Source organism: Apium graveolens, chromosome 5, assembly GCF_009905375.1.
Source record: "Apium graveolens cultivar Ventura chromosome 5, ASM990537v1, whole genome shotgun sequence".
Lineage (NCBI taxonomy): Eukaryota > Viridiplantae > Streptophyta > Magnoliopsida > Apiales > Apiaceae > Apium > Apium graveolens.
The window spans coordinates 59,820,588-59,834,511 of NC_133651.1; the positions used below are offsets into that span (position 1 = coordinate 59,820,588).

General features: G+C 37.4%; 1 protein-coding gene and 1 non-coding gene across 2 annotated transcripts; both read left to right on the plus strand.

The window, feature by feature from the left end:
- The first annotated feature begins 778 nt into the window (after positions 1–778).
- LOC141662429 (small nucleolar RNA R71) lies at positions 779–885 on the plus strand. The gene has a single exon (XR_012550546.1). It is a non-coding gene; the product is annotated as a small nucleolar RNA R71 (small nucleolar RNA).
- Positions 886–10,730: 9,845 nt separating this feature from the next.
- On the plus strand, positions 10,731–13,501 carry LOC141660107 (uncharacterized). Its single transcript, XM_074467070.1, has 3 exons — positions 10,731–11,646; positions 12,807–12,938; positions 13,422–13,501. Exons 1-3 carry the CDS (start codon positions 10,731–10,733, stop codon positions 13,499–13,501), a joined length of 1,128 nt encoding a protein of 375 aa, XP_074323171.1.
- Positions 13,502–13,924: the final 423 nt, after the last annotated feature.

Sequence of the window (13,924 nt, forward strand, 5' to 3'; positions counted from 1 at the left end):
AACTTTTCCAGACCTTAAGGTAATAGATTTAATTTGCTCTTTAGCGTCCTTCCTATCTGGCACTTCAGTATTGCTATAGAAGTGTGCCAGGTTGACGATTGAGCACCACATTGGTTATTTGACCAATTTTATTCTCCAAGGTCTTGATAGAAATAGCCTGACTTTTGCACAACAGCTTTAGCTCCTCGAAATCAGCACTAGAAGGTGGAGCAGCACCTCCTTATTGAGGATATGATTTCCTTTGAGCATATTGCTGAGGTTGCGGGAATCTAGGTGGATTAAACTATTAACTTACACCTTGCTGATATGGTTGCTGAACAGTATTCTGAGATTTCTCTAGCTGAAATTGGGATGATTTTTGTTATTAGGGTGATAAGTAGCTGGCACAGGCTGCTGCGCTCGCTGATAATTGTTCACATACTGAACAGATTTATTAACAAGAGAACACTGATCAGTAGCATGAGAGCCTGCACAAAGCTCACAGACCATAGTTATCCGATTGACTCCATAGTTGGCTAAAGAATAGACCTTCATAGACAGCGCTTGGAGCTGTGCTGCAATAGCTGTAGCTGCATCAACTTCCAGTATACCTGCTACTTTCCCAGGAATCATCCTTTGAGTTGGGTTTTGATGCTCGTTTGTAGCCATAGTTTCAATAAGATTATAGGCTTTAGTATAGATTTTGGCCCATAAGGCGCCTCCAGTTGCTGCATCGAGCATGGGCCGAGATTGGGCCCCCAAACCATTGTAGAACCTAGTGATCACCATCCAGTCAGGCATACCATGATGTGGACACTGTCTAAACATCTCCTTATAGCGCTCCCAAGCTTCACACATAGATTCTGTTGGTTGCTGCGCAAACTGAGTAAGAGCACTCCTCATAGCTGCAGTCTTGGCCATTGGATAGAACTTCACCAGAACCTTTTGCGCATGATCTTCCCAAGTAGTGATGGACCCAGCTGGTTCAGAATGTAACCAGTTCTTAGCTTTATCCCTTAGAGAGAATGGGAAAAGCCTTAACTTGATAGCCTCATCATTAACACCATTATATTTGAAAGTACTACAGATCTTGACAAAATTCCTGATATGCATGTTGGGATCTTTAGTCGCAGCACCTCCAAAAGAAACAGAATTATGCACCATTTGAATAGTGCCCGACTTGATTTCAAAAGTATTAGCCTGAATAGCCGGTTGAAGGATGCTTGACTGAATGTCATCAATTTTAGGCCGAGAAAAGTCCATAAGAGCTGGATCTGCTGGAACTATACGATCACCCATGATTATCGGTTCTTTCTGCTCACTCTCTTTATCTGAATCTTCAAAATCTATCTTCTCCGGAATATCAAGAACTGAGTGTGTCTCCTCAGCCGTATCTAGAGTCCTCTTGCGAGTGCGAGAACGTGTTTGCATAAACGCTCGCTAGAGTACCTGAAACACAACCGGAAATAATAAGTAACAAGTCTTAATCAATGAGTCCTAATGACCACTGATGGCAAGTACTTAAACTAAACAAATTAACACCGAGTCCCCGGCACCGGCGCCAAAAAAATTTTAGGCACAAAGCATGCGCTAATAATTCACGCAAGTATACACGTTCACAAGTAATATAGAATGATTTCTAGTTCGTTCACACAGAGAATCAGACTAATTATATTTAATTAACACTCACTCACCAATGTATGATTACTTCTCAATGTCAAGACAATAACACTTAAGGTTGATTAACTAATTATTAACTACGATTAACTACGAGAATAAAACACTTAAATAACACTTGAATTAACAATATTAAACACAGATGAGATCATAACTTCATTACTACTTCATTCAATAGTTATTGTTATTACCCTTAGCATGTAACGGTGATGATATTAATCGAACAACACAAAACTGATAAAAGCCAACTTTCGTTGCACAAATACCATTCTACCAAACATCTACAATTAAGATAGAAGTTGAATAGGCATTCAATTATGTTGAGACCCTATATGTGTACAGAATTTGACAACATAACTATTTAAGCGTAAGTTATTCATTATGATTACACAGGGCAAGTAAAATGGTTAGAGTTCCCACTAATCATGCATACAATACATGAACCTATACTAGCATGACAAGTTCTAAATCTCAAGATTTACTTTCGCTTCACAAGAGATTACCAGGCTATCTTATATATTAACGATGCACATAAGACGAATAAGAGCAACCTATGCTAGATATCATACAATCATCACATACCAAGGTATTAAACAATTAACTAAAGAAATCCATAGTAAATCCGCTACGACCCCATGATCACGATTAGCCCATAATAGAAATCATCGTCACCATAGGATCATATGAAAACATGATAATAACACAACGATATAAACTAATAAAATACTTATTAAAACCAGAGTACATCACAAGAGTATTAAGGTTCAAAGTAAAGAAAACTAGCATCCACTGTTACAACGAATAAAAGAATCACAAGATAACATATGCTTCATCTTCTTCGTTGCGGTGTGCTAAAATGATCTTCTTAATCTTCTCTCCTTGCTTCTCGCTTGTTTGATACTTCTCGCTTGTTACATCTTATTGTGAAATGTCTCTGAATATTACTTATATAGAAAGCCACAAAAATCGGCTGTCTCAGAAGCCCAGTAGAATACGAATTATAAAATCAAAATTTATTTTATCAACCCCAGGCGGCCGCCCCAGATCTCCAGGCGGGCGCCTCAGCTCCCAAGCGGCCGCCCCAGATCCCAGGCGGGCGCTTGGCTTGCGTATGGAAAATTCTTCTTTCTGGTCCTGATTTTGCTGATTTCTTCGCACAACTCCACGCAACTGATTCCAAGTACTTCCCTAGGCTTATTATGATGAAATCTTTCTACATACGCAAGTTATACCCTGAAATGCAAACACACTAGAAAAACGTGTCAAATACACAAAATACTTGATTTCAAGACATCAATTCAAGCCATTATAAGACGTTCTAAGTGGTATAAAATGCCACTTATCAAGTGCTGAGGTTATTCGTAGGGTAATTGAGCAGCTTGAAGAGCTCAGTTGAGGAAGGAGGAGCAGGAGAACTAGAACGAGAAGACTCCGGAGGAGTTTAACTTGGATTTGATTGTTGCTACCCTGTGTGTGCCTGAGACTCATTGGAAGTTCAAGAAGGGCACAAATGAGTATGCCACGTTCCCTGCTTCGTGCATGAACATGTTTGCACGTCCATAGAATTCTTTTATTTGTGCTAACATCATGCCATCTTCTCACGTGTATGAGATTATTGTGGAACGTGCTCGTTTGTTGTGGGGTATTCTTCAGGGAGACTATGTGGATCTTGGGATGGTGATTCATCAGGGTATTTTGAGGTTCTTGCAAGGGAGTACTACGGGTTTGATACCCTATGTGTCTATTATGACAAAGTTGTGTGTGAAAGTTGGTGTTCATTGGCCTGCACATGAGCAGCTGTAGCTCCCCAGTGCTCCTATTGACAGTTCTACACTGTTGAGTATGCAGGAGTGGTATGAAGGGAAGCCCGATCTTAAGGGGCTTGGTTATTCATATGACTATCTGCCAGGGGGTAGGCCAGCTGATCAGACGTATGCTGGTCGTTCTTTGCAGGCCCGTCGAGTAGCTTGGAGAGCTCAGTTAGGAGAGGAGGCCGGTCCTTCGGTATCGCAGCAGCAGCAACAGGAGGAAGCACAGGATAGTGCTGGTTTGAGTTCGACGCAGTACATGCATTTAACTAGGAGGATGGATACGATTCACGAAATCCATAGTAGGTTTGCACATGACCTCACCCAGGTGTTGGGGACTGCATTCAGAGCCATATAAGTTGACATCCAATGGCGAGTATTCGGTGAGGACGATGAGTATCCACCTCCAGACACTCCCGACACTCCACCCTTTGAGGGTGATGGCCCTGTTTCTGATTAGGTATACATGATTCCTTGCTATTACCTTCATTGAGGACAGTGAATATTTTAAGTTTGGGGGTAGTAGTTAAGGTTTATATGTTATATGTGAGTCACATATAGTTGCATATTCATGATAGTTTAGTTCATATAGTTGCATATTTGCCATGTAGTATTTTTTTTATTTTTTATAGTTTTTATGTTATTATGTTATAGTTTGTTCATATAGTTTCATGCATTTGCATTATGACATGATCCCTTAGATAATTTTTCCGATTGATGTATGATATTGATGCTGGTGTAACGATGTCATGTTTAGTGATGTTAAGTCTTATCGAGTTGATTTGCATGCTAGTGACAATTGTATTTCACTAAGTCTTATAGGTTGCTTAAGTTCTAGATCTTGGTCATGGTTTATTTGTATATCGAGGTTTAATCGCTTGTTTATATTTAAAATTTAGGATATTCTCTCAATGATAAAATAACATGGATAATTTGAAATTGGAGAAAATAGGATTTCATTGCTAGTCATTATAGTTAGGTGTCAAATGGCTAGTAGCCGGCTCATTTTATATGAGTAGTCTAGGGTTGAGCGAGATGGAGCGAAACACACTCGTTCAAAAATTTATGGAAAAAAGAAAAAAAAAGAGAAAAAGAGTGAAAAAGAGAAAAAATATAGGTGTTTATGCATAATTGATCACGAGTGGGCTCTTTAATACTCGAGTTATTAAGTTCTCATGAAACGTTGTGCCTAGTGACCTAAGGCTTTTTATAGTCTGAGATCCACTGACCTAATGCTCGCCACATGGATATTATTGTATAAGTCTTTTATGGACCTCATTCATTGCATGGTCAAATAAGCATAGTTGTGTTATTTTTATGTTGTGAATAAAGCATGAATCCATGTGAAAACTCTGATATTAGAATTAAAGTCTTATAAGTCATTTTGAGTCTAGCTTTTTATTCTATTTATCACCTTGCGATTGCTTTGATGAGTAGTGAGTCATGATTATTGATCTAGTCGTGATAGTATATTTATAAGTAGTTTCACACAGGCATGTTTCTGGCTTGTAGGTTGATTTGTAGGGCTCGATTGATCTTTGTGCGAATATCTACATTTTTTGAGATGTTGCTTATTGATTGGTTTAGTTATTCAATGGGGATCGTTGCATTCATGTAGTTTGCATTCATGCATTTTATTCTTTGTTCTTTGAGTCTGTTTATGCTTGAGGACAAACATTGGTTCAAGTTTGGGGGTATGTTGAGTGGCATTTATGACACTTTATAACGCTCCATAAATATTTGAATTGATGATCTGTACTCAGGTTGTTAGTGTTTTTAACATGTTTTTGTAGTATTTTTGCATGTGAGGCATTTATCAGGAATACAGGTGAATTACCATTATTTTGATGCTAATATGGTGTTAGGAGGATATCTAGAATAAAAGCTCGTGAAAGACCAACTCAAATCAACAAGGAAAAGAAAAAGTCAGAATCCAGAATGTCAGCGTGCCCACGCTGGTCAAGCGCGCGACCGCGCTAAGTCGGGAAAATAAAATCTTGTTTCTTCTGGAATTTTGATCTGTTGGACTTCTACTCTGCATGGGCTGCCATATATACATATCTTATGTTCAATTTTCAAAAGAAGACGTACCAGAGCTTAAGGACAAGGCGTAAGAAGACTGTTTTAGCACAATTCAACCAAGGCGAAGAAGATCTAGTTTTTACTTGTGATTCTTTGTTTTAAGTTGTAACTTTGGATGCTAGTTTTCTTATTCGTGAACCTATACTCTTTTTTCGTACTTGGTTTATTAATTATTCAGTATAAAGACTACGTTTATTATACCATGTTTTCATTGGAACCCATATTGATAATGAGTCCGATTATGGGCTAATCATTATCGTGGCTTTCTAACGGATTTATTTATGGATTTCTTTACTTAATTTATTTTGATGCCTTAGTGTGTGGTGATTGTATGATAACCTAGTATAGGTTGTGCTTATTCGTCTTATGAGTGTGGTGAACTTATAAGATAGCCTGTTAATTTTTAATGAAGCGAAAGTGAATTTAAGGGTTTGAAACTTGCCATGCTAGCATAGGTTCATGTGTTTGATATGCATGATTTGTAGGTAATTTTAACCAGCTTACTTGCCCTATGTAATCACAATAGATAACTTGTGCGATAAACCTTCATGTTGTCAAATTCTATAGACATATAGGGTCTCAGTATAATTGGTGTCTATTCAGCTTCTATCTCTTTTGTGGATGTCTGGTAGTATGGTATTCGTACAACAAAAGTTAGCATTTATCAGTTACGTGTTATCTGATTAGTATCATCACCATTGCATGCTAAGGTTAAGAACGAAAAGGCTATTGAATAAAGTATTTAATGAAGTAGAATCCCATGTTTGTGTCATATAGTATTCAACTCTCTTTTAATTCTTTTAGTAATTATTCTCTAGTATAATCTTTTAGTTAATTGTAGTTAACAACCTCAATTTATTATTCGTCCTAGCATTGGATAATAACCATAATATCGTTGCATATATACATTAATTAAAGTTAACCTAAAAATGTCCCTGTGGGAACGAACTAGAAATTATTCTATATTACTGGCGATCACGTATACTTGCGTGAATTTTAGCGCGTGCTTAGCGACTAACAAAATGCCATATAGCATGCCTTTCTGGAATAACATGTATGCACAACCTATGACATACCATGTTAATCATAATATGCTTGATGAATCTCAAACTAATCATGCATTTCAAAGTCCTACTCCCAAGATAAAGGTTGATCTTGAATCATCTAAATCTAGTGGTGGAAAGTCTAAGAAACTTAAGAAGAAAGCTAACAAGGCAGGACCTAAAGAACTTGGGCACCATAATCAACTTGATTTGGTTTTGACGTGTGCAGAGAAACAAAAAGTATAACGACTCGTATTTTTGTATTATTATAAGTGTAATTATTGAATAATTAAGTAAATAAACTATGTGTATTGGTTCTGTCAGCTGTTTGTTGCCCTATTATTAATTATGTGTGGTTTATTGGTGGACGAGGATTATTTATATAACTAATTGCTGAGCAATATTATTTTATTTTCACTTTTAAAAGTGATTTTATTGAGGATTTATTTTCATAAATATTTGAATTGTCTCTATAATTATTTTTATGTTTTATAATTACAATAATTATTTGTACGAGTTTATAAAATTTAGAAAACAATATTTCATTGATTATTTATTCCTAAATAATTTTTTGATTTTATTTATGAGTAAATTCAATATTAAATTCTAGAAAGTTTCAAAAATTAAGAAACTCATATCTTCTTAAGTTTAATATTTCGAGAATTTTAAAATTATTTTGGAAATTTTTCGGATTAAATTCACCCGCACATTTTTTCGTTAAATCTTTAAATGAGGGTATGTTGCGCATTTCAGAAATGCTTTAAAAATTATGAAAAAATTATTTTATTAGTTTTTAATTATTCCGAGAATTTTGAAATTTATTTGGTAATTTTTCGGATTTTATTTACCCGCGCATTTAGTCATTAAATTATGAAATACGAACTCACATTCAGAATTTTGGACACATGTCTTTTACTTGATACGTGTCATATTCCTTCTAAACTCAGTTTGTGTGTGGCAGTGTCTCATTGATTGAAAAAAATAAGAAAAACAAAAACAACAAACACTCCCCTGAACCCCCCCACTTCTATCGACCTCACTACCTACTCTCTCTCAATCTCTCTCTCTACATCTATCGACTACTCTCTCTTTTTCAGTCAATCTCTCCCTCATCCCTTTCCCCGATTGCTTCATATTTATGGTAATTGCTGCCTGTGTTTTCTTTTCAGATGTGCCGCCTGTGATTTCTTTTTTTTCTTCCGGCCCCCGCCGGATTCCTTTCCAACAGGGTGGTATGCGCACGTATAGTGCATGTGTGATGTGTTGTATCGGTGTAGTTGTTGTATTGCTGTGTTGTCTTTGTTTTTTCCCGATTGCCCTATTCTTTTTCCGGACGCTTGTGTGCGCGTGGGCTGGGGTTGTTGTGGTTTTAATTCCTATAAATGTATTTTTGATGAAAAATTATGCGATAATTGTGAAGCGAAATTTATTCTAATCGGTGGAATTCGTGTTGGAAACCCGAAATAGTCGGGCACCCACGAATTTTACCGCCGTCAGCGATGAACCGATGGTGGACCGTGATGATATAATATGAGTCCTACCATTTATAAAAATATTATTTATTTCATAAAAATTATTTTTGAAACAAAAATAGTTATTATTTGTATCGATGATTGGATTGCAATTTGTGAATTATTGATATTGGTTGCGTCGATTATGTTTCGACAAGAAGTCCGATAAATAAAGGAAACGCTGCCCGATTTCCGAAAAATTATTTTCATGAATACGGGAACGTATCCTTTAATTATTGAAACGTTGATCGAAAATATAAAAATATATTATACGAAACCTACTTACGTGTTATGACAAGATAATTTATAAATAATCGAGTACCCTATTTTTCAAAACGACGTGTACATATATAATTTCCGAAAATAAATACCGAACCAAATTTCGAGGACGTGAACCCTACTTGTTACGTGTATTATAATAATTTGTATAGTTACGAGTCAGTATTTGATAACGTACAGGTAGAATGTTAGCAAGGATATGTCAAATATATTCCGTCGTCTAATTTAGGATGTTTCGGTTTTGTAGGTCGCAATCGAAAGCCCGAGCATCCAAATTGGTTCAAATCCAACCAGTAATAGTTATTAAAGTGTATTAAGGCAAGTACCCCTGATCATAACTTTTATGGTTCAGTAATATATGAATAACTGTTGATTTAAATTTCCTAGTGGAACAGAACATTTTAAGTTACGTATCCCATGTGTTTAAAAATGTTTTGTTAACTTATGTTTTGGGGAAAAGTGACTTCTGAAAATGCTTATCTCTAAATTGTAAATAAAATTGGAAAGGTTTTGGAAAGTGTGCTGTGATAGAATTTCTTTGAAAAGAGACAGGTATAAGTGGTTTGAAAACTAGATAAATAGATTAGCTAATTGGATGAGCTTGCACAAGTGGCCCATAACGGCCACTGAGGTGGCATAAGAGGATAAGTTGGTTGCGCACCCTATTTAAATCACTTAGTCCAGCGTGGAAGAGACCTACCTAGTCTCCGAGTTCCAAAACAAATTTTATGGGATGACAGATGGAGCCGTCCGGTGATGAGCGAGGTTTTGCGGTCCACGTAACGGGACAGATGGTTATGTGGTTCCTGTAATGGAACCATGGATTTGAAAATAAAAATAGCATGGTAAAATCGAACTCTAGAAATTTGCATAACACATGACTGATGTTATGTTTTATAGAGCATGCTAGTTATTGATATCCAGTTTATACATGTTTTACTTGTTTTGTAAACGAGTTATGATTTCTGTTCCTATGACTGTTTATCATAAATTGTTTTACTTGTTATTCATATAGTGGTACAGTTGAGCGATTGATCACCCACTCTTGAAAAATGTTTTGTATATTCGTATATTGCAGATGCCTTGGAGACTCTTCTGTCATAGGAAGGGTCAGATTCCAATTCCTCCTGTATGGCTCCTCTGAGATAGTTGTGTCGGACCAGGTGTGATTTTTTGGGTTATTGTAAAAAGTTAGTAGTGTCAAGTTTTTTTTAAATAAGTTGGTTTGTAATGAGGATATAATCTAAGTCATACTTGACCTGAAAATAATCTTGTTAAGGGGGTTGTGTTTATATTGGAATAAGAATGAGTTGGTTGTATTATATTTGTGATTTGTTGTTCAAGACGTCAACTCCTGACCCCGGGGTTGAGGCCGTCACAGGTTGGTATCAGAGCTACAGGTTTAAGTCCCTGATTTAGGTTAGGAGTAGAGTCTGAAAGGTGTAGAACGGTGTTCAAAGGTGTGAGTCAGCAACTCATATAGGGGAGCGAGTTAAGAGACCAGTCGAGCGTTCGAAGGTGTAACCCTGACATCTATTGAGGTTTTGTTGGAACTGCCCTGATCTTTAGTGTGTCTCCCTTGTATATGTACTTTCGGCAATGATCGATAGAGGTTTATAGTTATCCTTCTCGCGAGAACGAGTCTGATTGTATGAGTTTAGTTGGTATGTTACGATAATAGTCGGTGGTTGCTCTGAAATCCAAATTTGGATGTGTACTCATCTTATGTTAGTGTTGCACTGTAGTTGTTTTAGTTGGACATTCAACACTATTGTTGTACAAAATTTCCTTTCTATAAAAGATGTTTTTTAGTCTCTTTAGAACTTTTGCATTGTTATTATTGTTCTAATTGTTGCTGATACTGCTAAATATAGCTATTCATTATGGACGAATCCCAATTAAATGAGGATGGGAATATTTTATTGTGGCGGCATTCTCTTTACACATAAAAATGTTATTACCCGGGGTAATTTTTAAACTAAAACCATTTGTTGGGTTTTAGGAGAATGTCGCCAAAGAAAAATAACCCGTCCAATTCCTCTAGTAGAGAGTCTATTGGGGGCCCATTCATGGATGAGTTGCTAGATTTGTTGCGCCAACAGTCTAATCACATGGCTCAGCAGCAACAACAATTTCAGCAACAACAACAACAATTTCCGCAACAGCAGCAACAACAACAGCAATTCATACAACAATAGCAACAAATCCAACAACTACAGCTGCAGCTTCAGTAACAACCTCAGCAAAGTGAGGTGAACCAAACTGTTAGTTTTAAATCTTTTCAGACTGTGAAACCCCCAGAGTTTAAGGGCGAAGTGGACCCTGTTGCTGCCAAAATTTGGCTAAAGGAGATGGAAAAAGCCTTTAGTCTCACTCAAGTAAGTGATAATCTCAAATCAGACTATGTAAGTTATTTTCTGAAGGGTGGGGAAAATTATTGGTGGGAGTCCACTCGTTCTTTGGAAGGAGAAAGTCCTGTTTCTTGGACCAGGTTTACAGAGTTATTTTTGGAAAAGTATATTCCGGATTGTTTGCAAAATCAGTTGGAGGTTGAGTTTCTGGAGTTGAAGCATGGTGAAAAGAGTGTGGCGGAATATGAGGCCAAGTTTACGGAATTGGCCCGATTGGTACCTGCATATGTGAGTACTGAAGCTAAGAAAGCAAAGAGGTTCCAGCAGGGATTGAAGTCAGAAATCCGCAGTGGAGTTGTAGCCTTGCAACTCAAGACATATACCTCAGTGGTCCAGGCCGCTCTAGTAATAGAGATTGACCAGAAGTTAGCCGCCAAGGAAAGAGGTGATAAAAAGAGGAAATTTGAGGGTGGTATGGATACGGCGGATCAAAGGGAATCCAGTCATAAATTTCCAAAGCAATTTGGAAGGAATAAGAACAGAAGGTTTAGGAAACAGACTTTTCCCCGGGCTAGGACTACTACCACTTCAGTTGCTCCCACTCCAACCCAGTCAGCCAATTCAGCGGTGGATTGTAAGTTATGTGGCAAGAGACATAGTGGTCCTTGCAAAAGGGATGTTCAGTGTTTCAAATGTTATCAGAAGGGTCATTATGTATCGGAGTGCAACTCAGAGAAACCCACGGTTACTTTTTATAACTGTGGTAAGGTTGGACATCTTGCTAGGAGTTGTAAGACTGCTACTCAAGGCAGTATTGGAGGTAGTGCATCTCAAGGATCAGCATCCACTACAGCTAGAGCCAGAACCTTCAAGATGACCAAGAGATCCAATGCTCAGGATTCAGATGTAGTTGCAAGTACGCTTTCTCTCAACTCCGTACATGTTAAAGTTTTATTTGATTCAGGAGCATCTAAGTCTTTTATATCGAAGGATTGTGTGAATAAAATGGATTTAATGTTAGAAGACTTAACTAAACCTTTGATTATAAAAGTGTCTAATCAGGATAAAGTCTCAGGAAGTCAATTTTGTCCTAAGTGTCAACTAGAGATTCTTGGGCATTCTTTTTCGGCTGATCTAATACCCTTTGGGCTAGGAGAGTTCGATGTGATTTTAGGAATGGATTGGTTGTCTCAATATAAGGCAAATATTATAAGAAGAAGAAGATTGTGATATTTACAAAGAGTAATATTAGGGTAAATTATCAAGGACAGAGGTAGGAAAAGAAATTTATCTCGATACTGAAGGCAAAGAAACTGTTAAGGCAAAGATGTGAGGCTTACTTAGCTCATATAGTAGACACCGAGAAAGAGGCACCTAATCTGGACGAGATTCCAATAGTAAGAGAATTTCCGGATGTCTTTCCAGTTGAATTGCCAGGATTGCCACCAGATCGTGAGATCGGGTTTTCTATTGACCTAGTCCCCGGAGCAGAACCAGTTTCAAAGGCTCCATATCGAATGGCCCCAGTAGAGATGAAAGAATTGGCTAAGCAACTTCAGAAACTACTGGATAATGGAGTGATTAGGCCCAGTTTATCCCCGTGGGGTGCACCAGTGTTGTTTGTAAAGAAGAAAGATGAAATTATGAGGTTGCGTATTGATTATTGGGAGTTGAATAAGTTGACCATCAAGAATAAGTATCCTCTACCCAGGATTGATGATTTGTTTGACCAGCTTAAAGAAGCATGTTGTTTCTCGAAGATTGATATAAGATCGGGTTATCATCTGTTGAAGATTAAGCCTGAAGACATACCAAACACTACATTCGAAACCAGATATAGACATTATGAGTTCCTAGTGATGTCATTTGGATTGACCAATGCACCAGCATCTTTCATGGATAAAATGAACAGGGTGTATAAAGAGTACTTGGTTAAGTTTGTTATTGTATTTATTGATGACATCCTCATATACTCAAAGATTAAAGAAGATCATGCTGAACACTTGAGGATTGCCCTATAAAGGCTGAGAGAGAAGCAATTGTACGCTAAGTTTTCAAAGTGCAAATTTTGGTTAGATGAATTCCAGTTTTTGGGTCATGTAGTGGGTAAGGATGGTATTAAGGTGGATCCTGTAAATATTGAGATTGTGTCTAAGTGGGAACAACCAAAGATCTCGACGGAAGTTAGGAGTTTTCTTGGATTAGCAGGTTATTATCGAAGATTTGTAAAAGACTTTTCCAAGACTGCGACTCCATTGACCAAGTTGACCGGGAAGAATGAGAAGTTTATTCGGATAGAGAAATGTGAGGAAAGCTTCCAATACTTGAAGAAGAGATTAGTGACAGTTCCAGTGCTAGCATTGCCAGATGAAATGGGAAACTTTGTAATCTACAGTGATGCTTCTTTAAAGGGTTCGGGCTGCATGTTGTTGTAACATGATAAAGTTATTCCCTACGCCTCCAAACAGTTAAAACCCCATGAACAGAAGTCTCCAGTGCATGATTTGAAGTTAGCAGCAATAGTGTCCGCATTGAAGCTATGGAGACATTATTTATACGGAGAAAAGTGCGAGATCTATATGGACCATAAGAGCTTAAAGTATATATTCACCCAGAAGGATCTAAACATGAGACAATGGAGATGGCTGGAACTGATTAAGGATTACAATTGTTCCATTAACTACCACCCAGGCAAAGCCAATATAGTGGCAGATGCTCTGAGCAGGAAGGAAAGATTGAATGTGATCAAGGTTGTTGAGGAATTAGCATAGGAATTGGAAAAATTAGAAATTGAAGTTCGAGTACCAGCAGGTAGTAAGGAGCAATTATACGATATTACCTTCCAGCTAGAATTGATGGACAAGGTTAAGAAGTGTCAGGAAGAGATAATGGATCAAGGACTAGATAGTTTGACTGGAGAAGAACTTTGTACTAAAAAAGACAGCAAAGGTATATTTAGGTTTTTTCTATATGTTTTCTATTCACCTTAGAAGCACAAAAATGTACCAGGATTTGAAGCAGAACTTTTGTAACAGCCCCAAATCCGGGGTCGGGGATTCGGGTTGTCACGAGTTCCATTTCCTTTATCAATATTTAATCTTAATAGTCAACCAACTACTGCGTACTGTGACCCCACAATATACACACACACACACACCACAAGTTATAGTCTCAGAGATGAATGCCAAAAAATA

Excerpts from the sequence above, each read along its gene's own strand:
- LOC141660107 (XM_074467070.1), top strand. The coding sequence starts at position 10,731 with ATGGAAAAAGCCTTTAGTCTCACTCAAGTAAGTGATAATCTCAAATCA. Across the intron at positions 11,647-12,806 it reads GGATTCAGATGTAGTTGCAA|ATGAATTCCAGTTTTTGGGT; the intron begins GTACGCTTTCTC and ends AATTTTGGTTAG. Across the intron at positions 12,939-13,421 it reads GAGTTTTCTTGGATTAGCAG|GCAAAGCCAATATAGTGGCA; the intron begins GTTATTATCGAA and ends ACTACCACCCAG.